This window comes from Nipponia nippon, unplaced genomic scaffold, assembly GCF_047370975.1.
Source record: "Nipponia nippon isolate SJK-2023a ecotype South Korea unplaced genomic scaffold, ASM4737097v1 scaffold_30, whole genome shotgun sequence".
Classification (NCBI taxonomy): domain Eukaryota; kingdom Metazoa; phylum Chordata; class Aves; order Pelecaniformes; family Threskiornithidae; genus Nipponia; species Nipponia nippon.
Genome location: NW_028262348.1, coordinates 4,454,561 through 4,476,002, shown reverse-complemented (window position 1 = coordinate 4,476,002; position 21,442 = coordinate 4,454,561). Strand labels below are relative to the sequence as shown.

General features: G+C 68.0%; 2 protein-coding genes across 4 annotated transcripts; one reads left to right on the top strand and one right to left on the bottom strand.

Moving 5' to 3' along the window:
• Positions 1–427: 427 nt before the first annotated feature.
• On the top strand, positions 428–11,330 carry DTX1 (deltex E3 ubiquitin ligase 1). The gene is made up of 10 exons (XM_087768576.1): positions 428–564; positions 1,638–2,401; positions 5,903–6,563; positions 8,738–8,799; positions 8,920–9,081; positions 9,324–9,385; positions 9,574–9,732; positions 9,843–10,004; positions 10,100–10,189; positions 10,843–11,330. Exons 2-10 carry the CDS (start codon positions 2,143–2,145, stop codon positions 11,065–11,067), a joined length of 1,842 nt encoding a protein of 613 aa, XP_087624702.1. The 5' UTR covers positions 428–564; positions 1,638–2,142; the 3' UTR covers positions 11,068–11,330.
• Positions 11,331–11,405: 75 nt separating this feature from the next.
• Positions 11,406–21,205, bottom strand: RASAL1 (RAS protein activator like 1). Of its 3 annotated transcripts, XM_087768573.1 has the most exons (21): positions 20,950–21,159; positions 19,423–19,479; positions 19,219–19,332; positions 19,044–19,105; positions 18,828–18,957; positions 17,891–17,972; positions 17,673–17,810; positions 17,291–17,379; positions 17,017–17,134; positions 16,771–16,924; positions 16,498–16,562; positions 16,246–16,358; positions 15,861–16,053; positions 15,635–15,772; positions 14,656–14,800; positions 14,237–14,412; positions 14,011–14,148; positions 13,177–13,312; positions 12,966–13,086; positions 12,817–12,881; positions 11,406–11,890 (listed from the first exon to the last, which is right to left on the bottom strand). In XM_087768573.1, the coding sequence occupies exons 1-21, from the start codon at positions 21,012–21,014 to the stop codon at positions 11,769–11,771; spliced, it is 2,421 nt and encodes an 806-aa protein (XP_087624699.1). In that variant the 5' UTR covers positions 21,015–21,159; the 3' UTR covers positions 11,406–11,768. The 3 variants fall into 3 exon arrangements, with proteins under 3 accessions (XP_087624699.1, XP_087624700.1, XP_087624698.1); XM_087768574.1 differs by having other exon boundaries at positions 12,966–13,312; positions 20,950–21,205; XM_087768572.1 differs by having other exon boundaries at positions 15,861–16,358.
• Between the last annotated feature and the right edge of the window lie 237 nt (positions 21,206–21,442).

Below are 21,442 nucleotides of genomic sequence, written 5' to 3'. Positions count from 1 at the left end.
CGGTGCGTGTGCCCGGTCCCAGTGTGTGTGCCCAGTGTGTGTCTCTGGTCCCAGTGCATGTCCGTGGTGCATGTGCCCGGTCCCGGTGTGTGTGCCCAGTGCATGTGCCCAGTCCCAGCACATGTGCCCAGTGCGGGTGGCCGGTCCCAGTGCGTGTACTCTGCCCAGTGCGGGTGGCTGGTCCCAGTGCGGGTGCCCAGTCCCAGTGGGTGTCCCTGGTGCAGATGCCCGATGCTGGTGTGTGTGCCCAGTGCGTGTCTCTGGTCCCAGTGTGTGTGCCCAGTGCCTGTGCCCGGTCCTGGTGGGTGTCCCCGTTGCGTGTGCCCAGTGCGTGTCTCTGGTCCCGGTGCGTGTGCCCAGTGCGTGTGCCCGGTCCCGGTGCGTGTCCCCGGTGCGGGTGCCCGCGCGGCCGTGCGCGCCGCCGCCGGTGCCCGTGGCTGCCTGGCGCTGGCGGAGCGCTGCCGCCGCCCGGCCCCGCTCCCGCTCCCGCTCCCGCTCCCGCTCCCGTCGCCGCCGCTGCTGCCGGTGCGGCTGCGGGTCCCGCTGCGGCTGCGGCTGCCGGAGGTAGCGACGCGGGGCGCGGGCGATGCCGGGCGGCGGCGGCGGCCATGGCGGGGCGGGGGGCAGCGGCTCCGGGGGGGGCGGTGGCGGGACCGTGCACCGGGGGGGGGGGGGGGGGGGGGGCACCGGCGGGGGCCGTGCACCGGGGGCCGGGCCTGGCCTTTCCAACCCCACCCCCCCCCGCAAAGCAGCCGGGCCCCGGGGCGGCGGGGGCTGGCACCGGGGCTTGTCCCCACAGTCCGGTCCCGGGGGGGTCCCGGGGTTGGGGTGAGGGTGCCTGCAGCTCCGGCGGTGCTTGGGGTCACGGCGGGTGCTGGGTGAGCGCCGGGGTGCACACGCGTGTGGAGGTGTGAGGGTGCGCGTGTGCACGCCTGGGTCGGTGCGTGTGTGTGCATCCCTGCGGGGGGGGGGGTGGTGTTGTTGTGCTGCCGTGGGTCCCTGTGGCTGGCTGTCCGTCTGTCTCGGTCCCGCTGCCTGTCTGTGTCACCGGCTGTGTGTGTGCCAGCGCGTGTGCCCGTGCGTGCGTCTCTGTGTCAGTGTGTCTGTGTGTGCCTGGCCGTGTCCGTGCATCTGTCTGCTTACGTCGGCTGTGCAGCAAAACATCCCCCCCCCCCCAGCCCCCCACCCACCCGCGTGGGGCTGGGGGGTGCCGTGGGTGCGCGAGGGGCTGGGCTGGGGAGTGGGGGGCCAGGGCCGGCGGCCTGGGATCACCCCCAGCCCGATGCCTGCAGTGCAGATCATAAATCAGCGGCGGCTGGAGCGGGCTCGGGGGGCCACAGGCTCGCCGTCACCCAGACTGCCTGGGCAGGGAGCCATGGGGCTCCCCAGCCTTGCGGGGCCCCCACCAGCCCCCCAGGTGTGAGCAGGGTCGCCTGTCACCCCCCTGTCCCCCTTGTCCCCGCTGTCACGTTGGAGGCCGGCAGCCGGCCGGGGCTGGCAAGCAGCCCACGCTGCCAGGGCTGCGGGCAGTGCGGCCTCGCTGCCCGCCGGCTCCGTGGGGGTGATGGGGACGGTCCCCCAGCTGCCACCTGCCTGGCGGTACCTGGGGTGACCAGCGTCGTGGCCCTGTTTTGCAGGTGACACCCCCTCATTTGCCACTGGTGATGTGCTGGGCGACGGGGACAGCCGTGGAGCCACCGAGGACATAGGCTCAGCGGCAGGACACGAGGAGGAAGAGGAGGAGGGGGTGTCTTGGGGACAGCACCGTGGCTGTGTGTCCCCAGCATCGTCTGCATCCACCAGCCACCCTTGAGCCGATGCAACCCGGGGGACTCCCGGTGACTTTTTGGAGCCTGAGCCTTGCCAGTGCTGAGGGGAGGAGGAAGGGCTGAGGAAGACGTGCCGAGTGATGGATGGCCCCAGCCCGGCGTGGCAGCCCCGAGAGAGCAGGACCAGGCGGCTTGGGGACCTCGGGGACCTGGCTGGCAGCACCCGTCTCTGCAGAGCCCCGCAGTGTTTGCTGTGCTGAGCTCCGCAGCCCGCAGCCGGCGGGAGCCGGGAGGAGGATTCGGAGGGGCTCCGGGTGAGCCCCGCATCCCTGTGCCGGGGCATGGCGCGGGGCTGAGCCGCTGTCCCCCCGGCATGGCGCGGCAGGGCTCGGGGGCCATGCTGGCCTCCAGCGGCCTGGGCTTCCCCCCTCAAAACCTGGCCCGCGTGGTGGTTTGGGAGTGGCTGAACGAGCACGGGCGCTGGCGGCCCTACTCGGCTGCCGTCTGCCACCACATCGAGAACGTGCTGAAGGAGGATGCCCGTGGCAGCGTGGTGCTGGGCCAGGTCGATGTCCAGCTGGCGCCCTATGTCATCGATCTCCAGTCCATGCACCAGTTCCGGCAGGACACAGGTAAGGGGCTGGTGCTGAGCTGGGAACATCCATCCACCCATCCTTCCTTCCATCCTTCCATCCTTCCATCCCTCCCTCCATCCATCCTTCCATCCATCCTTCTGTCCCTCCATCCTTCCATCCCTCCCTCTATCTTTGCATCCCTCCATCCATGCATCCATCCATCCATCCATCCTTCCACCCAGTGTGTATCTATTTATCTGCTTGTTGTTCCATTCATCCATTTGTCCAGCTGTCCATCCATCCATGCATCTCACTGCATATTTCTGTCTGTCATTCCATCCTTCCATCCATCCTTCTGTCCATCCATCCATCCGTCCATCCATCCGTCTTTCTCTCCCTCCCAGTGTATCTCTACTTACTTGTCTGTCACTTCATTCCTGCATCCATCAATCCATCCATCCACCCATCCATCCACCCATCTGCCCGTCCATCTGTCCCTCCAGCCCATTGCACACACCCTCCTCTCCGTCCATCTGTCCCTCCCGTTCCTTCTCCCCTCCCCTCGCCCTGCTGGGCTCTGCTCCCCCCGTGGACCCCATGAGGCTCCTCCTGCCCTTTCCTTTCCCTGTCCCCACTTTCCCCCTCCACTGTGGACCCCTGCCCCGGAGAGACGTGTCCCAAAGTCCCTCCATCCCCTCTCACCCCGCTGTGGGGTGCTGTGGTGGGTGGTGTGTCCCACTGTCACGCTGGCCACCCATCTGCCCCACAAAGCTGCTCCATCCGGGATCCCCAAGGAACTAGGGAGGCCCCAGTTTGGGCACTGGGAGCTGCGGTGGGCGCTGGGCTGGTTGCAGCCGTGCAGCTGTGGCGGTCGGTGCCTGCCTGCCAACGGCGCCGTGCTGCGGCGTGCATCCAGGCCACGCGTCCTCGGGGGAAATCAAAACCGGTCCCGCGCCGGCATAGAGCCCAGACCCCATTAAATGTGTCCTGGTCGCGGTGTGACCCATTAAACCGGCGCATGCCGGCTGTGCCACTGGGGACTCGCCAGTTCGGGTGCTTTCCTGGCCATCCCTGCATCCCTGCCTGCTGGGAAGCGTGAGGCTGCCGAGGGCAGGGTCCGGCCCCAGGCCAGGCAGAGCAGGCAGGGGACCTGCCACACACTGGGTGCCACCCCTAGCTTCCCCCCAGCTTGCCTGGGGCCACCCCAGAGCAGGACCTCCATGGCCGTGGTCCCCCTGCCCGGCCACTGATGCCACCATTCCCAGTCACCAGCGATGGTGAATGACCCTGCGTGCGAATGTGGCTCCTGTGATGGGCTGGGGACCGAGATGGGGACCGAGCCAGGGACCTGCCACCCTGCCTCTGCCATCAAGCCTGGCTCCGAATCGGTCTGCAGCCGGTCACGGGCTTGGCAAGGGGCAAATTGGCACCTGCAGCCCCAAGTCAGCGCGGCTGCAGCCACCGGCACAACTGGTCGCGCTGACTCAGAGCTGTGGGTGCCACTGGAACACCCTGGCTGTCCCCATGCCAGCTCCTGCCAGCTTTGGCCAGGACCCATCCTCTGACAGCAGACACCTGGCATCGCATCCCATGGCCACGGTGCTGGGTGCTCCCAGGGAACACGTGCCCATGCTGGGGCTATGGCTGAGTTTGGGGGTGACACGTCTCTGCTGGGAGCAAAACAGCTCTTCCCGGCATGTCCCCGAGTGCCGCTGTCCCCGTGCCAGCAGGGCTTGGGGACAGGGATGCTGAGAGAGGGGCCTCGCCGTCCCCAGGGATGTCATGGGAGGGGACGTGGCCATCACTTTGGCTGCATCCCGTAGATTGTCATCGTCATCTCCGTGTGCCCCATCCCTGTATCCGTCATCTCTGCCCTTGGATGCGGCCTGCGGGCAGCCAGCTTTGGAGGCTGTCAGATGTCTCTGGAGTCCCGTGGTGCTTGGGGACACAAGGGTCCCCCATGCTGAGGGTGCTCCCGGTGCCCACTGTGGCATGGGGACACAGGGAAGGTGGGCAGGAGGCTGGGGGCAAGGGGGCTTGGCCCGTGCTGTGCCTGGGGAGGGAGAAACCCAAGCCAAAACGGCGACGGTGTGAAATGAGGTGACCCCGTTCCAAGCAACGGGGACGCGCACCCCCTCCCTGTGGTCCTGGGGATGCTGGCTCGGCCCCGTGGCTCCCGCATGGCTGGTGGAGGTGGCAGGGGCTGTGGGGCTGGGGCAGCTGGTGGCCCTTGGGGACCCGGAGCTGTGTGTGCCCACATGCACAGGCTGGGGTGTCCTCCCCTCATCCTCCTCTGCTCTGCGGCAGCGGGATGCAGGATGCGGGATGTGGCTGTGAGCGGGCAGGGGGATGCGGGATGTGGCTGTGAGCGGGCAGGGGGACATGGGATGCAGCTGCAAGGACCAGCGGGTGCGGGACATGGATGTGAGCGGGATGCGGGATGCGAGCAAGAGTGGGCAGCAGGATGGGGGGACATGGATGCAAGGAGGCAGGCACGAATGTGAACACAAGCGGGATGTGGGGCATGGATATGAGCGGGATGTGGGCAGGAGCAGGCAGTGGGATGTGGATATGAGCCAGCAGTGGGATTCGGGATGCGGGCAGGAGCGGGCAGCGGGGACGAGCGGTTCTCCGCGGGCTGCCAGAGCGGGGTGAGCAGCTTCCCTGCCTTCCTCCCGCGGGGCTGCCGGCAGAGCTGCCTCAGCACAAGCCGGCACTGGGGCCAGGCTCTGCTGCCTGACGTGGCCGATGATTAATGACCGTTATTAGCCTCGTTAATCAGGCTGGGCAAACAGTGCTGGCGAGGGGATAGAAACGCACCATGCTGCGGGAGCACTGCCGGGGCCGCGGCTCGAGGAGGGGGCTGCGATGCCTCCCCCCACCGTGGAGCTTCGGAGGCGGCTGCAGCATCTGACTTGGTGGCAAACAAGCAGCAAGGGGCCAGGATTTGGTCGTGCACGGGGGACAACGCCTCGCTCCTGTGACTGCCAGCGCCGGCCAGAGCCACGGCAGCTGTCAGGAAACCCCTTCTGACCGGGAAATGCTCCCCCCGCCCCAGGGATGGCGAGGGGACCCCGGCCGGGGAGGGCGGAGACGGGCCTGGACCAGAGGGATGGAAAAAGGCACTGGGGGCCGAGCAGCATCGCCCTTCCCGTGGCGGCCAGGGCCGTGATCCCAACCGCCGACAGCCCGGCCGGCGGCCAAGCCAACACCGCCGCCACCGCTAATGGAGGGTTGTTGAGCCTCATGAGTCCCCAGGGAGGCGTAGCCCTGCAGACATGCCGATCGATCCATCGCACGCCGCGGCTGCCGCGGCTCGGCAGAGGGGAGGCTGGTGCTGCCTGTTGGGGTGCGGTGGCTGTCACCACTCCTACACCCTGGGGTGCTTTGTGGTGGGTGAGAGTGGCTGCTTGCACCCCAAAGTGCCTCTGCATCCCCATCCCTGCGGGGTGCTGGGCTGGGAACTGGACACACACACGTGCGTGCAGGCGCGGGTCCCTCCGCCAGCACCCTGGGGTGCTGGAGCCCTGCGGGCGCTCATCCCTACTGTCTCCCCAGGGACCATGCGCCCCGTCCGGAGGAACTTCTACGACCCATCCTCGGCCCCGGGGAAGGGCATCGTATGGGAATGGGAGAATGACAACAGCTCCTGGACACCCTACGACATGGACATCTGCATCACCATCCAGAACGCCTACGAGAAGCAGCACCCCTGGCTGGACCTCTCCTCCCTGGGCTTCTGCTACCTCATCTACTTCAGCAGCATGTCCCAAATGAACCGGCAAACGCAACGCAAGCGCCGGCTCCGGCGTCGCATGGACCTGGCGTATCCCCTCACCATGGGCTCCATCCCCAAGTCGCAGTCGTGGCCGGTGGGCACCAGCACGGGGACACCCTGCTCCTGCCCGCAGTGCCTGCTGGTCAACAGCACCCGTGCTGCCTCCAACGCCATCCTGGCTTCCCAACGCCGCAAGCTCTACCCAGGTGCCGTCCGCCAGAGCAGCACCTTCGCCGGGGCGGCTCTGTGGCCAGCAGGGACGGGGACGGCGGCAGTGGCGGGTGGCACGACCAAGGGCGAGGGGCTGCGGGTGCCCAGCGGGGCATTCGCCCCCAGCCAGAGCGTGCCTGGCGGCGTATCGCTGCCCGGGCTCAACAACCTCAACCGGCCCGGCACGCAGCGGGGGGCTGGACTCGGCGCCCGTGCCACCGTCCCCCCGGGGTAAGCTGGCTGAGGGAGGGTGGCCTGGGGAAGGGGATGGCCACGGTGTCACTGAGGCTGTGGGGATGCCAGGCAAGGTGGGTGCAGGGGTGGGCATGCAGAGGAGGGGGAAAGGGGAGATGGAGGTGCCCCGTCCGCTGCTGTCACCTTGCACAAGCAGCCCCAGCCCTTCCGGCACCGCGTCACCTCTGGCCCCAGGCTCCCCACCCTGCGCCCATGGTTGCAGGAGGGACAGCCCCAGCAGCTGGCTTGTCCCAAGTGGTCCCTTGGATCCCTGCCCCTGCAGAGAGGCTGCGGTGATTTGTGCAGCATGCTGTGTCATGCTGTGCCGTGCCGTGCCGTGCCACGCCGTGCCATGCCAGCTGGAGGAGATGGAGTGCCCAGTCCCAGAGGACTTGTGTCCCTGCTGTCCAGCATGGGGTGTATGACCCTGGCTTGTGGCCCGGTGCCACCAGGCAGGTCTCTAAGGGGCACACGGTCATGGGGACCACAGCCCCGTGTCCCCTGCATGGGTGGGAACAACTCATTGAGGGCGCGCGGGTGGATGAGTGGACCCCAGTGGGGTGTCCCTGTCCCAGCACCCAAGCCCCCATGGCTGTACCCCTCGGTGGGTCAGCCTGGCATCCCCGAGGGGCAGGCAGGGCAGGCAGGAGTGGCCATGGCCCCGAGCCCGACCTGACGAACAAGCTGTGATGGCATGTCTGGCAGCCTGCCAGTGTGGGAAAGCCCCGGTGCCGCTCGCTTGGGTGGGAACCAGCCCGGATCCAGCCCCGAGGTATTTGGTCAGAGACCCCCAGAGGGGAGCGAGCGCCCAGGGCTGCAGCAAGCCAGGCCGGGGCACAAGGGGACAACCTGTCCCATCCATCCCAGCTCCCTGCCATGGGGACAGGATCCGGCCCTGGGCTGGGGGACATGGGGGGAGGCAGGGGGGCCCCAGCTGGGGCTGGGAGATGGGGGCTGGGGGGGCAGGCAGGTTCGCTGAGCCCCGGCAGGTCCTGGCGTGTTTCCTTCCCCTGCTGACGTGCTGCTTTCGCTTCCGCGTGCTGGGCGCTGGGCCAAGCAGTCCCTGTCCCCATCACTGTCCCCGTCCCTGTACTGGCACGCAGGCCCCATCCCATGCATCCTCATGGACAGGTAGGAGGGGGCCAGGAAGACCCTGGGGGGGCTAAGCTGGGACCTCCACCACTGCCCCTGCCTTGGTGTGAGTAAGGGCAGCTTCGGGAGTGGGAGGGAAAACACCCGCAGCCCCAGCTCATGTGGGGCTGAGCGCTGCCGAACTCATCACCGTGATGGTTGTGTGCATGGTGGGCTTTTGGGATTGGGGAGGGGGGTGACACCGCTGGCGGGGGCTGCTGAGCTGGGGCAGATCCCTGGGGCAGGAGAGCACTCGGGCACTGTGTGGGGCTCCTCTGCTGGGCTTTCTTGCTTGTCCTCCATCCCAGTGCATGTCCCATCCATCCATCCATCCATCCATCCATCCGTCCATCCATCCATCCTCTTGCCCAGCCACACATCTGTCTGTCCATCCGTCTGTCCATCCATTTCTCCGTCCTTTCCCACCCACGGGCACAGCCACATCCATACCTGCACACACCTGCGCACCAGCCCCCAGCTCCCACCCAGCTCTGCCTGCACACGCATCTGCCTGCGCTCCCAGCTGCACGCCCAGCCTTGCACGCACGGGTGCCCACCCAGCCACGGGTGCACACACGGGTGCACACGCACATGGGAGGTGCCCTGGGTTAGTGGGGGTGGGCAGGCAGGGAGGCACTGTGCCATCGCCCCGGGGGTCTTGGTGCTGGCAGCCCTGGAGGGGTGAGGGTCCCCTTGGGGCACGGGAGCGATGGCCAGGGTGATGGGTGAGGTGCCGAGGCGCAGGGATGGTCCCTGTGGGGGATGCGGGACATGGGGCATTGCCATCGGGACATCCCAATGAGGCGCCCACCCCGTGTCAAGGAGGAGGCGATGTCCCCAGCACCACTGGGTCCTTACTGTTGGGCTGGCACTGGGTGACAGCCCTATGAAACGGACAGCAACCCCCCAAGGCTGGCCAGGGGACACCCTGCTCTGTGTTCCACGGGGAGGACGCTGCCCTGGGGATGTGCCACACGTGGGGGAGACAGTGCCAGCCCTGCCAGCCCGGCTGAGCCCCTTCCCCTCCCGTCTCCGCGCAGGGTGCCAGCCCTCCCGGTCAAGAACCTGAACGGCACCGGCCCTGTCCATCCCGCCCTCGCAGGTAAGGGGGGATCCTGCCACCGGCTGGGTGTCACCGCCGGGTGACATTGTGGGGCAGGCGGAGGGAGGGAATGGACAGACATTGGGTGGACGGATGGACAGCACCTCTCCCCTGGCGCAGGGATGACGGGCATCCTCATGTGTGCCGCCGGGCTGCCCGTCTGCCTGACCCGTGCCCCCAAGCCCATCCTGCACCCGCCGCCCGTCAGCAAGAGCGACATCAAACCTGTGCCTGGTGTCAATGGCATCTGCAGGAAAACCAAAAAGAAGCATCTCAAAAAGAGTAAGGAGGTGCCGGCGTCCCTGCGCACCCTCGGCTGTGCCAGCCCCTGCCAGAGGGGAAACTGAGGCACGGGCGCTGCTGCTGCCTGCGGGGGTGGGGTTTGCCTGAGGGTTTTGGGCTGATGCCCGTGGCTCTTCTGTGCCACATGCTGGCACCCCGTCCTCCTTGTGCTGTCCTGGTGGCAGGGGTGGCAGGGCACCATGGGCAGGCTCTGATGGCATCCCCCCCTCTGCCCGCGGCAGGCAAGACCCCCGAGGACGTGGTGCGCCGCTACATCCAGAAGGTGAAGAACCCCCCGGACGAGGTGAGTGGGCATCCCTGGGCACCGCGGCTCGGCCACGGGCTCACCCCGGGGCTGCTGGAGGTTCATGGGGCTCAGGCGTGGGCAGAGGTGCGGACAGGGGACAGGCAGCCCCCCATGGTGGGCAGAGAGCCAAGGGTGAGCTCCCCGTCCCACCTGGGTGCTGATGCCCATCAACCCGTGCCCGGCAGGATTGCACCATCTGCATGGAGCGGCTGGTCACCTCCTCCGGCTACGAGGGCGTCCTCAGCCACAGGGGCATCAAGCCGGAGCTGGTGGGCAAGCTGGGCAAGTGCGGGCACATGTACCACCTCCTCTGCCTCCTGGCCATGTACAACAACGGCAACAAGGTGAGCCGGGACCCCCCCGGGGGGAACACCCTCCCTGCGGTCACCCATCCCCGCGGGTGGGTGCTGCGGGGTGGGTGCCGTCCCTGATGCCCGCCCGGGTGCCCGCGCAGGACGGCAGCCTGCAGTGCCCCACCTGTAAGGCCATTTATGGGGAGAAGACGGGCACGCAGCCCCCCGGGAAGATGGAGTTTCACCTCATCCCCCACTCCCTCCCGGGTTATACCGACTCCAAAACCATCCGGATCGTCTACGACATCCCCACCGGCATCCAGGTGAGGTACCTGCGCCCACCGCCCCTGGAGGACCACCGTTGGGCTGGGTGCCCCCACCCTGTGCCACCCGCTCACCCCATTGCCCTCCCACCCAGGGCCCGGAGCACCCCAATCCCGGCAAGAAGTTCACGGCACGTGGCTTCCCGCGGCACTGCTACCTGCCCGACAACGAGAAGGGCAGGAAGGTGAGCGTCCCCGACGGCACTGGGGTGGGACGGGGTGGGATGGGAAGAGATTGGATTGGATGGGGTGGGAAGGGATGGGATAGGATGTGAAGGGATTGGATGGGATGTGAAGGGATTGGATTGGATGGGGTGGGAAAGGATGGGAAAGGATGGGATGGGATGCGATGGGATGCGATGTGATAGGATGGGAAGGGATGGTAAGAGAAGGGATGGGATGGGATGGGATGGGATGGGATGGGATGGGATGGGGTGGGATGGGATGGGAAGAGATCAGGAAGGATGGGATGGGATGGGAAGAGATGGGGAAGGATAGAATGGGGAGGGATGGGATGGGAAGAGAAGGGGAGACGGGATGGGATAGAATGGGAAGGGATGGGATGGGAAAAGAAGGGATAGGATGGGAAGGGATGGGATAGAATGGGAAGAGATGGGATAGGAAGGGGTGAAATGGGATAGGAAGGGATGGGATGGGAAGGGAAAGGGAGGATGCAGCAGTGCCGGGGTGGGGCAGGAGTGTGCCACAGGGAAGAGTGGCACCATGCAGGCACTGTGCTGGGGCTGAATCCTGCACCCTGGGGTGCTGAGGGCCGTGCTGTGCCGGGAGGGCTTGGGGTGCCGGGTGGGCGAGCGACGGCTGTGCCCGCCCGCCGCAGGTGCTGAAGCTGCTGATCGTGGCCTGGGACCGGCGGCTCATCTTCACCATCGGCACCTCCAACACCACGGGGGAGTCGGACACGGTGGTGTGGAATGAGATCCACCACAAGACCGAGTTCGGCTCCAACCTGACCGGCCACGGCTACCCCGACCCCAACTACCTGGACAACGTCCTGGCCGAGCTGCTGGCCCAGGGCGTCTCCGAGGCCACCCTGAAGGACTGAGGCAAGGGTGAGGGGCTCCCCACCGCCCCCTCGGCCCCACGTCCCCTCCCGTGCCACCGCCGCCCGCGCCGCTTCACTGCCGACGCCGCAGCCCTGCCGGGTGGGCTCACCCCCCGCATCCCGGGCCACCCGGTGCCACCCACCACATGTCCCCGTGTCCCCGTGTCCCGTCCCGGTTCGCCCCGCTCCCGTGGCGATAGCATCGTGGGCTGGTGCTTTTCTTTTTCTACCCGTGGCCTCTTTGCGCGTCAGCCGCCGCGTGCCACCCGTGCCACCCGCCGCCATCCCACAGAGCCGCGTACAGCCGGTGCCATGTGTACATCTCTGTGTTACAGAATACACGCCGGGCCAGTGTCCCCGTGTCCCCACTCGGGTCCCTGCACCTCCCGCCCTCCCGGGGTGCTGGGTGGTATCACCGCAGGGTCCGTCCCCCAGCGGGGTGTCGCTGAGGGTGGGTGGCGGTCCCTCCCTGCGGGGATGCTGGGCTGGCAGGGGGGGCTTGGGGCACCCCCGTGGGCAGACAAGCGTGTGTGTGTGTGCTTGCACACGCGTGTGCCGCGGGCCCCCACCGAGACGGGGGAGGCGGGGGGGGGCAGCGGGGACTACAGCTCCCAGCAGGCCCCGCGGCGCGGGCAGGCCGGGCTGCGCGCGGGGGGGTGGGCGCAGGGCATGCTGGGAGTTGTAGTCCCAACCGCCGCCGTTCAAATGGCGGACGCCGGGGGCTCGGCGGGCCTCGGGGGCGGCTGCGGGGCTCCGTCCCGGCGGGCGAAGGCGTCGTGGGCGATGTCCAGGTCCCGCAGCACCGCCCGGAGCCGCCCCCCGCCTGCGCCCCCCGGCAGGGTCAGCGCCCGGCACCCACCCGCGGCACCCACCCCCGCACCCCCCCCCCCCCATCCCACTATGTCCCACCCCGTCCCCCCGTGTCCCCCCATCCCATCCCGTCCCCTCGCCCCCCCGCCGCCCCCCCAAAGCCCCACGGACACGGACAGGCACTGCGGGGGTACGTGGGGGCGCGGGGGGGGGGGTGCGTGGGGATGGGGCGGTTTGGGGGGCGGGGGTGCGTGTGCAGGGGGCCGCGCGTGTCCGAAGCTCGGTGGGGGTGCGGGGGAACCCACGCACGCCCAGCGGCGCGCGCCCCGGCGTGCACATCCGCGTGTGCGCACGCGTGCGTGGGCGGGTGCATCCAGCCGGGCGCGTGTCCCTGGCCGCGTGGATTTGCTGTCCCCTGGTGGAGGGGGCCCGCTGAGTGCTGGGGAGTGTGCATGCGCGTGCATGCCTGTGGAGGTGTGAGCAGGTGTGTGCATGTGTGTGCAAGCATATGCAAGTGTGTGCACGCATATGCACGCGTGTGCAAGCTTGTGCATGTCTGTGCAAGTGTGCGCATGCCTGTGCAAGCGTGTGCATGCCTATGCATGCCTGTGCATGTCTGTGCATGTCTGTGCAAGTGTGCGCAAGTGTGTGCATGCCTGTGCAAGTGTGTGCATGCCTGTGCAGGTGTGTGCAAGCATATGCAAGTGTGTGCAAGTGTGTGCATGCCTGTGCGAGTGTGTGCGTGTGCATGCCTGTGCGAGTGTGTGCATGCCTGTGCAAGCGTGTACAAGTGTGTTGAAGTGTGTCCATGCATATGCAAGTGTGCATCGGCGTGTGCATGCATGTGCCCGCGTCTGCCAGCCGCCCCATGCAGGGGCTGCCCCAGGCAGCACCCCGGGGTGCAGGGTCCCCATCACCCCCCCGCAGGGCTGCCCGTACCTGCCTGCCCCAGGCAGGGGGGCTCGGCCTCCGCGCTGCCTTCGGGACCCTCGGCCCCCGTCGCCCTGCGGGAGAGGGACCCTCAGCACGCTCCCACCTTCCCTGCCAGCACCTGGGGTCCCCTGGGGCCAGCACCCCCCCAGCCTCACCGCAGCTGGGCCCCCGCTCGCCGGAGGTGCCCGTAGAGGGTCTGCGCCGCCGCTGCAGGGTCCAGGGGGTCCCTCCACTCACCCAGCGCCACGGTGCCATGGGTCCGGCTGCACCCGGGCGCTGCCAACGACAGCCGCAGTGGGGGTGCCGGGGGACCCCCGCACCCCCTGCCTGGGGGAACCCCCACCCTACGCTGCCTGCTGGCCTTACCGGTGCAGGCAGGCTGCAGGCAGCAGGTCCAGCGGCCGGCGCGGAAGGTGCCCGGGTGGCAGGTGGGCAGCATGGCCTCGTTGGCGCTGCTGGCCTGCCGCAGCGCCCACAGCCACTGCCACAGCTCCTGGCCGCTCTGCGGGGACAGGGAAGGAGGGTGGCACCCCGCCGGGCACCAACGGGAGGAGGAGGAGGGTGGAGGTGAGCACGGGCGATGCCGACGGGGTCCCCAGCAGGGGTGGGCACTGGGGATGGCGGTGGGGACTGGGGGTGCCGGTGGCCACCAGGGCCAGGTGACCGGGAGTGACAGTTTGATGGCAAAGCTGCCCAGGTAGGACCTGGTGGGGAGATGGCACCGCGGGAGCCGGGGTACCCCAGTGACGCCAGTGCAAATAGGGCTGGGACCCCAGTGATCCCAGTACAGAGAGGGCTGGTACCCCAGTGACCCCAGTACAGATATGGCTGGAAACCCCTCTGCTCCCAGTACGCCAGAGCTGGTACCCCAGTGACCCCAGTACGGCTATGACTGGATACTCCACTGATCCCAGTAGCCCAGAGCTGGTACCCCAGTGACTCCAGTACAGCTAGAGTAGGATGCCCCAATTTTCCCAGTACAGCCGGAACCCAGACACCCCCTTGACCCCAGTACAGCCAAGGCTGTGCACCCCAGTGTTCCCAGTACAGCCGGTGCCTGGGTACAGCTGGATTTGGGACCAGGACCATTCCCATTGTCCCCATGGGACCCAGGGGTGTCCCATGGCGGGGTGCCGGGAAGGGGGCTCCCAGGGTGCTGGGGCAGGGGGTTCCCAGGGTGCCCGGGGCGGGGGCACCCACCTTGCACTGGATGTAGGTGGTGTGGAGCTGCCCATCGCCATCCTGTGCCACGATCTGCATGACGTGGGGGTGCTGGAAGGTGCCCTCGTCCACCCGCTCCACCGCCCGCATTTGCGGCACGGGGATGGAGCAGCGCACCTGGGGACCCCGAAACACCGCAACTCACTGCACCCACATCCCCTTCCTGGGCACCGGGTGTGGGGTGGGGGTCACGGGCAGCACCCACCTGCCGCTCAGGGGATTTGGAGTAGGTCAGGGCCTTGCTGCTGAGCCAGAAGTACCTCTTCTTGAAGGTGAAGCGGGGCAGCAGGGCCGGCCCCCCTGCCGTGCGGGTGTGCAGGTACCCCTCCTTGATGGTGGCCGAGGGCTGGCAAAGTACCGGCAGCAGCGGCCCCTCGCCCGCTGCGGCCACAGCACGGCCGGGCAGGGAGGCAGCGGCGTCACCCCAAGTGCCACCGCCTCCCCCAGCCGGAGGATTCCTGTCCTCAGCCATCCTGGCAGCGTCCGCATGGCACCCAGCGGGTCCTCCGCCCCAGGGATGCTCCCAGGGTGCGGGGGACAGCAGGGATGATGCCACCCCTCCGTGTTGGGTGCTGGCATGGCCGGACCCAGCACCGGTGCTGTCCCCCCAGCGTGCCCACTCACCCTCAGCGCTCTCCACCGTGACCAGGCTGTCCAGGAAGGCTTTGACACGGGTGACACTGGGCAGCAGGATGGCGTGCAGCGGGGCCATCCACGGCTCCTTGCCCTGCCCCAGCTGCAGCCCCAGGTTGCCGATGCTCTGCAGCGCCTGCCCCATGCAGGGAAGGGCTCACGCTGCCATACTGCCCATGGTGTGGGGGCTGCAGGGAGGGACCCCCACTCTCGCCGCTCCCCTGAACCCTGGCGACTTGGGAATTAGGGAGGAAAGTGGCAAAGTGGAGCAGCCCAGTGGGTGATGGGACCCAGATGCGGCCCCAGGCTGGCTCCTGCGCTGTGCCGACATGTGGTGGCATGGCCCGGTGATGAGCAGGGCTGGCATCAAGCGTTGTGGGAAGGAACCAGCCCGTGGCAGGTGGCATGGGGGCAGGAATGGCTCTGCCCTCCTTGGGGTCCCCATCATCCCCTGGGCTCACTGCCCCTTCCCAGGTTCCCCATCCCTCCCTGGGATTCCCATCCCTCCCCTGGGTCCCCACCCCTCCCCAGGGTCTCCCTGCCTTTCTGGGGAACCCATCCCTCCCTGGCATTCCCATCCCTTATGGGTCCCATTTCTCCACAGGGTCCACATCCCTCCCTGAAGTCTCTGTCCTTTCTGGGGTCCCTCCCTGGAGTCCCCATCCCTCCTTGGGACCCCTGTCCCTCCCCAGGGTCCCCACCCCTCCCCAGCGTCCCTGTCCTTCCCCAAGGTCCCCATCTCTTCCCAGGGTCCCCATCCCTCCGCAGGGTCCCTATCCTTCCCCAGGTTCCCCATCCCTCCCTGGGGTCCCCAACCCTCCCCAGGGTTCTCATCTTTTCCCAAGGGTCTCCATCTCTTCCAGTGGTCCCCAACCCTCTCCAAGGTCCCCATCTCTCCCCAGGCTCCCCATCCCTCCCCAGCATCCCCATCCCTCCCCAGGGTCCCCATCCCTCTCCAGGCTCCCTGCACCTTGGCGAGCAGCAGGAGCGTGCGGCCAGTGCGGGGGTCAGCATGCTGCTCCCGGAGGCTGAAGAGCTTTGGGGTGAGGACGGCGGGGGCGAAGAAGCGGAGGAAGAGAAAGCTGCTGATGGAGAAGTACTGCACCTCCTGGCCGGGGATGGGGACAGCTCAGGGCTAGGGGTGGTGGACCTGGTGGCGTGTGGACCCCCAGTCCCAGCCCCGCCGCCTGCCCCACCTCGTGCTGTGCCGAGGGGAACCGCTCCTCCACCCGCCTGCGGAGCTGCTTGAAGGCCACCCTCATGAGGAGGGGACACTTCTCCACTGAGCCCACGATGGCGTCGACGATGTCCCCCAGGTAGCCCTTCAGCAGCTCCAGGCTGCTCTCCCGCACCTGCGCCTCCGACAGGGATCCCTTGAAGGAGATCCTCCTGCGGGGATGCCACCGGGTCAGGAGGGAGCCGATGTCCAGGAAAAGGGCACCCCGAGTTGGCCAAAAGCCATCGAGGTGACCCATGGGCTCAGCAGCAATAGGTGGCCCCTTCCCGCAGGAGACACTGGGATGGGGATGGCTTGGGACGTGCCAGGCACCATGTCCCCCCCAGCCGTCCCCCCGCACTTGCCTGCTGCGGCTCAGCTCCATCTTGCCGGGGTCCAGCTCCACGTACTTCTTCTCCTCGAAGATGCGGTTCACCACGGGCTTCAGGACCTCGTGCAGGTAGTGCAGCCCCACCACCTGCAAGGGATGGGAAGTCACCATCTTTGTCCCCAAACTGTTCCCAGATGCCCTGCTGGGACAAAGCCTGGCTCTGTGCCCCGATGCCACCATGGGAGGGCACAGCGGGGACCCGGCTGGTGTCCCCTCCCACGCTCACCTTCATGAACTGCTCCACGGACTTGGAGGCCAGCGAGTTGGCACGGAAGAGGGTGTTGGGGTCCGCTGGAAGAGTGCAGAGGCCATGGCAAGGTGGGCACGGGGTGATGCCCTAGCCGTCCCTGGTGTGCCCGACCCCGCGGACACGTGGCACCTTTCCTGCCCCCCCCCTTGGTGGCCCCACTCTTTTCCCCATGGGGGTTTGAGGGGGACCCTGGCAACCCAGTTTCCCGGCTGGGGGGGTGCAGATGGTGCCCCCAGCCCTGGCACTTACTGGTTCTGGCCAGCTCGTGGGTGGTCAGATAGTCCAGGAGGGGCACCGCCAGCCCCTGCCCCAAGAAGATCTTCACCAACTTGGTGGCCACATCCTGCCGGCTCTCCCCCGAGGTCACCTCCTCCAGGACGGCCAGGGCCGTGTCGGTGGGGGGCTGTGGGGAGGGCAGGGTGGGCACAGTGAGGCCCCTGCACCGGGGTGGTCCCTGGCTGCCCCTGAGGGTCCCCCCCACCCCACAGCACCCACCTGGCCCGGAGAGAGGATGGGCTCGGTGAGGAGCTGGATGAGGGGCTGGTAGTAGTGGGGGGGCAGGACCCTGTCCTCCACCAGCCGCACCGCCAGCCGCAGGGCGCCCAGCTGCCCCCTGCAACGACACGCGAGGGGCTCGGCCGCATCCTGCACACACCGCCCTCCATCACCCCGGCTCCTTCCCGGGATGGGGGGATCACCCCATGCTGCCCTGGGCACAGCCGCCCTGGGGAGCTGCTCATGCAGGGTGCAGGCAGCTGCCTGCACTCACCCGTGGTCCTCTGTGGTGCTGGGGAAGGGCAGGAGCTGGAACCAGCCCTTGGTGGGGTCCGTGCAGATGGTGTCCAGAGGGAACTCGACCTGGGAGGGCCGGAGGCAGGGTCTGAGTGGAGGGTGGGGGCACACGCCAGCACCCTGTGCTGCACCTTGCTTCCCTTGCCCACGGGGACCCCTCCTCAGGGGAGAGCCTGGGACGTGCAGGGGGTCTGGATGCGGCCCTGCCCTGGCTCAGCGGGTGCACGTACCCCTGCCCTCATCCCCATCCCTGTGGGTCCTGACCCGTGGTCACCCAGACCCCGAGCACAGGGAGGGTCTGGGGGTGCAGAGGTGCCCCTGGGACTCTGCCCCGTACCAGTGTGCCCCAAGGTCCTCACCCGTCCCAAGAAGTCGTTCTTGCCCACGATGTCCCAGTCCCACACCTCCACGCTCAGCACGGCCTCCCCCAGCTCGCCCTCCGCCAGCTCGAACTCCAGCACCTCGTCCCAGTGCGGGAAACGGGTTTTCTTAATCACCTGCTGGGGACGGGGACCAGTGGCTGCGGGGGACGAGATGCCCGAGCCTCTGGGTCCCAGCACACAGCACCCCAACTCACGGCTGTCTCCAACGTGTGCCCGCAGCACGACACCCGGGCAAAGGGGTCCGAGGTGCCCGAGAGGTCCCGGGGGGCCAGGTCCCTGCAGGGAGGTGGGGGTCAGTGGGGACGCAGCGGGCAGGGGGCCTGTCCCCACCAGCACGGTCCCTGCACCCCTGTGCCTGCCCTTCCCCCGGGCTTGCCTGGGCCCACTGAGCACTGGTGGGGCAGTCGGCAGGTGCTGGGGGATGCTGGTGAGAGTGGGTGCCCATTCCCCAGAGCTCCTACCCCGAACCCCCTCCTCCCCTGGTCCCTGGGGGCCAAATGGCACAGCGGGGGGGGCTCCGCTGTCCCTCCTGGCTGTCCCCATGGCCATCCCGTTGCCTTGGTACCCGCTTCGGTTGCCATGGCAGCGGGATGCTGCCTCTGCCACCTGCTCTGCTGGCAGCAGCCTGCCGTCTGGCAGCGGCCTGTGTGGGCACACGCGCACACGCACACACACAGACATGTACACATGCGTGCACGCACATGCACACACGCCGGAGCAAAGCAGAGGGGCAGTCTGGGGCGTGCCTCAGTTTCCCCAAATTGTGAAGCCAAAGGGGAGAAACCCAGCATGAGAGCCAGCTGGGCTGGTGGGGACCGTCCCCAGGTACCCCATGACCCTCTGCGCCACTCAGCTCTGCCCCTTGTCCCCCCTGTCCTCATCCCCAAGCAGGGCTGGTAGTGTCCGAGGCAGCGCATTCCCTGCTGAGACCCCACAGCATCGTGACACGCGGGTTGGCATCATCGATGTCCCCAAGCAGGACACAGTGAGGGCCCTTCCCAGTGCTGAGGGGGGAGGACAAGCCCCGTGCCATCACTGTCCCCACCACCTCCCACCACCCAGAACCCCCCAGCTGAAAATAAGACCCCGGGACGGCCACAGCTCCGTCGTGCCCCGCCAGCCCCCCGCTACCTGGCCTCGATGAGGTGGCAGCGCAGCACCCGCGGGTGGCCCTGCTTGGGGACCCACAGCTCCAGGTGGATCTCACCCTGCACCTCCTCATCGGGGTCCACGGGCGCCAGGCTGAGCCAGCTGTCAACACCTGCCGAGGGGGATGGGGTGGGTGCCCCGAAGCGTGGGGATGGGCCCTGCCGCTGCCCCCAGCCCCCCATCATGCCCCCCACTCACCCCGGGGCTCAGCCGAGATCTGCTGGTGGCTGAGCAAAACCTTGCCGATAACATCATCCTGCCTGCGAGGGCAGAGACACGGTGGGTGCTGAGGCCACCGGTGGGGACGTGCCACCCCTTGAGGGGCTCCCCGTGGATGGCTGGTGCCCACCCGTGACCCCGTTGTCCCCTTTACCCGATGGTGTCTTCATCCAGCACGTAGACGGCGAGGCTGCGGAAGCCGCGGGGCAGGCGCAGGGTGTATTCCTCTCCCCAAAACGGGTTCAGGCTCTTCCACACCGTGGCCGTCCTGCCGGTGACGGGAGAGGTGGCTGCACCCCCAGGGAGAGCGCCCGTCCCAGTGCGTCCCCTCCCCGGGGTGGCGTGGTGTCCCCCCTACCTGGCCACCACCTCGTTGTCCACCTTGACCACGCAGTAGGGATCGCTGGAGCCGGACCTGGGCAGGGGAGGTGGGATCCAAGCATCACTTCAAACCCCACCAGCCAAGCGCCAGCTCCAGGGGGTGAGACGAGTTGCCCGGTCTCAGCCCGACCCCGCAACTGACACCAGGATGGGGACAACACCTTTTCCTGGTCCCCACTGCTGGCCACCCTGAGCCATCACCCTGTGTCCTCGTGCCCCCCACCCGTGGGTACCGGTGTCTTGCCAGCACAGCTTAGTCCGAGTTTCTGTGGCAACCCCTGGTGTCAGGGTGACACCAGCCTGGCCCAGGGCCCTTCCCAGGCTTAACCCCTTCCGCGGGGGAGGATGGGATGCGGGGCTGGATCCAGGGCTCTTCCACCTGCTCCCTGCAAAGCCCCTTCTCCGCTCATTTACGGCAGCCAGACCTGCACCAAGGGATGCCAGCCTGGGGTGGCATGCCTGGGGTGATGCTGGAGCCCTGAATCCCCAGCTGCTGGAGGCAGGGGATTATGGGAGGTGCTCCAGCAAGGAGCCAGACCCCGGATGGGGCAAGGGAGGTGACCCCAGCCATGGGCTGGGGGACAGGAAGGTCCTGGCTGAGGCTGGGGGCTCAGCACCACTTGCTGCGAGCCCGGACGATTTTGTTAGTCCTCAGGGGTGTCTCAGCACCTCTGGGCAGAATGAAGCCCACAGCCCGGCCGGTCTGGCAGGGACAGGCAGGCAAACCTCAGCAGTGCACTGTGGGGTTGACAGCTCCCAGCCCCCTTGAGAGCCCGGACGAGAGTGGGTCACCCCGAGCCCCTCCGCAGTCCCAGGACGGCCCCAAGCTGGATTTGGGGGGGCTGGGAGCGGCACCGGGTACCTCGCCCCCATGTCGGTGGGTCTGTGTCACCTCGCTGTGCCCAGACCCCCCAAGCGGGGCACCCAGCACGGCACCACGACCCCCACGGGGTGGGGAAACTGAGGCAGGGAGGCCCCACTGCCCGCAGCCGTCCCTGGCTGCCTGGCCCTGGGAGCGGCCGGCGGTGCCAGGCTGGCACATCCGGAGGAGCCCGGGGCTGCCAGCTCCGCCGAGGCATATCCGTGAGGCAGGAGCAGGCAGGGGGTCTCCCTGCCCCCCTCAGCCCCCTCCCGAGGGCACAGATGGCCACTGGGTATGTGGGGGTGCAGGGGGGCTGTGCCCCCCCCTCCAGTGCTACCCACAGCCTTGGGGGGACACCCTGTGCCCACCCTGCTGGGGAGCAGCAGGGGGATGCCTGAGGGGTTGGGGGGCTCATACATCTCCTACGGGGGGGGGGGGCTGAGGGGGCTGGTGGTCCCCTGCCACCCCCAGACCCCCTGTTTGGGGCAATGGGTCCCTGCCAGCATGGGTGCAAACAGGGACCCCGAAAACCACAGGGAGAGCAGAGCACCCAGGGCACCCAGTCGCCCCCCCCCCCACCATGTCTCCCAGGGTGGGGGGCCGGGGAAAACTGGGGGGCCGAGAGCCCCCCGAGCCACTCACATGTCCTTGGCGGGCAGGTCCTTCCCCTCCACCACCCGGCAGTACAGGGAGGTGGTTTTGGCCATGCCGGCGGACTTCGGGGCGGGCACCTAGGAGTCCATGGGGGTCTCTGCAGCGGGTGCCCCGGGGTGCCCTGAGCCCCCCGCACCACCGGTGAGGTTGCCGCCACCTCCTCTCCTCTCCGATTGTTTCTCGCTGTTGCTTCTTCCTTTTTCCTCTTCTCAGTTGTTTTTCTCGCCGCTTCGCTCCCCACCTGCGCCGGAGCCAGCGAGCGAAGAGCAAGCGAGCCGAAGCGCGCGGGCACGCGGAGGCTGGCGAGCTCGGGTGGGCTGGCCTCGTGCCCGCAGGCCCAGCGGACGAGCAGCTCGCTGCGGGGGTCCCCCTATGTACCAGCGACCACCGGCATGGGCAAAGCCCCCCCCCCCCACTAATTCTAGCCATGGGGAAACTGAGGCACAGGGCCATCGCAGAGTGCTGGCCCCTCAGGGCAGGG

Excerpts from the sequence above, each read along its gene's own strand:
- DTX1 (XM_087768576.1), top strand. The coding sequence starts at position 2,143 with ATGGCGCGGCAGGGCTCGGGGGCCATGCTGGCCTCCAGCGGCCTGGGC. Across the intron at positions 2,402-5,902 it reads CCAGTTCCGGCAGGACACAG|GGACCATGCGCCCCGTCCGG; the intron begins GTAAGGGGCTGG and ends CTGTCTCCCCAG. Across the intron at positions 10,005-10,099 it reads ACATCCCCACCGGCATCCAG|GGCCCGGAGCACCCCAATCC; the intron begins GTGAGGTACCTG and ends CCTCCCACCCAG.
- RASAL1 (XM_087768572.1), bottom strand. The coding sequence starts at position 21,014 with ATGGCCAAAACCACCTCCCTGTACTGCCGGGTGGTGGAGGGGAAGGAC. Across the intron at positions 19,480-20,949 it reads GACCTGCCCGCCAAGGACAT|GTCCGGCTCCAGCGATCCCT; the intron begins GTGAGTGGCTCG and ends TCCCCTGCCCAG. Across the intron at positions 14,801-15,634 it reads CGCTCCTGCTGCTCGCCAAG|GCGCTGCAGAGCATCGGCAA; the intron begins GTGCAGGGAGCC and ends TGCATGGGGCAG.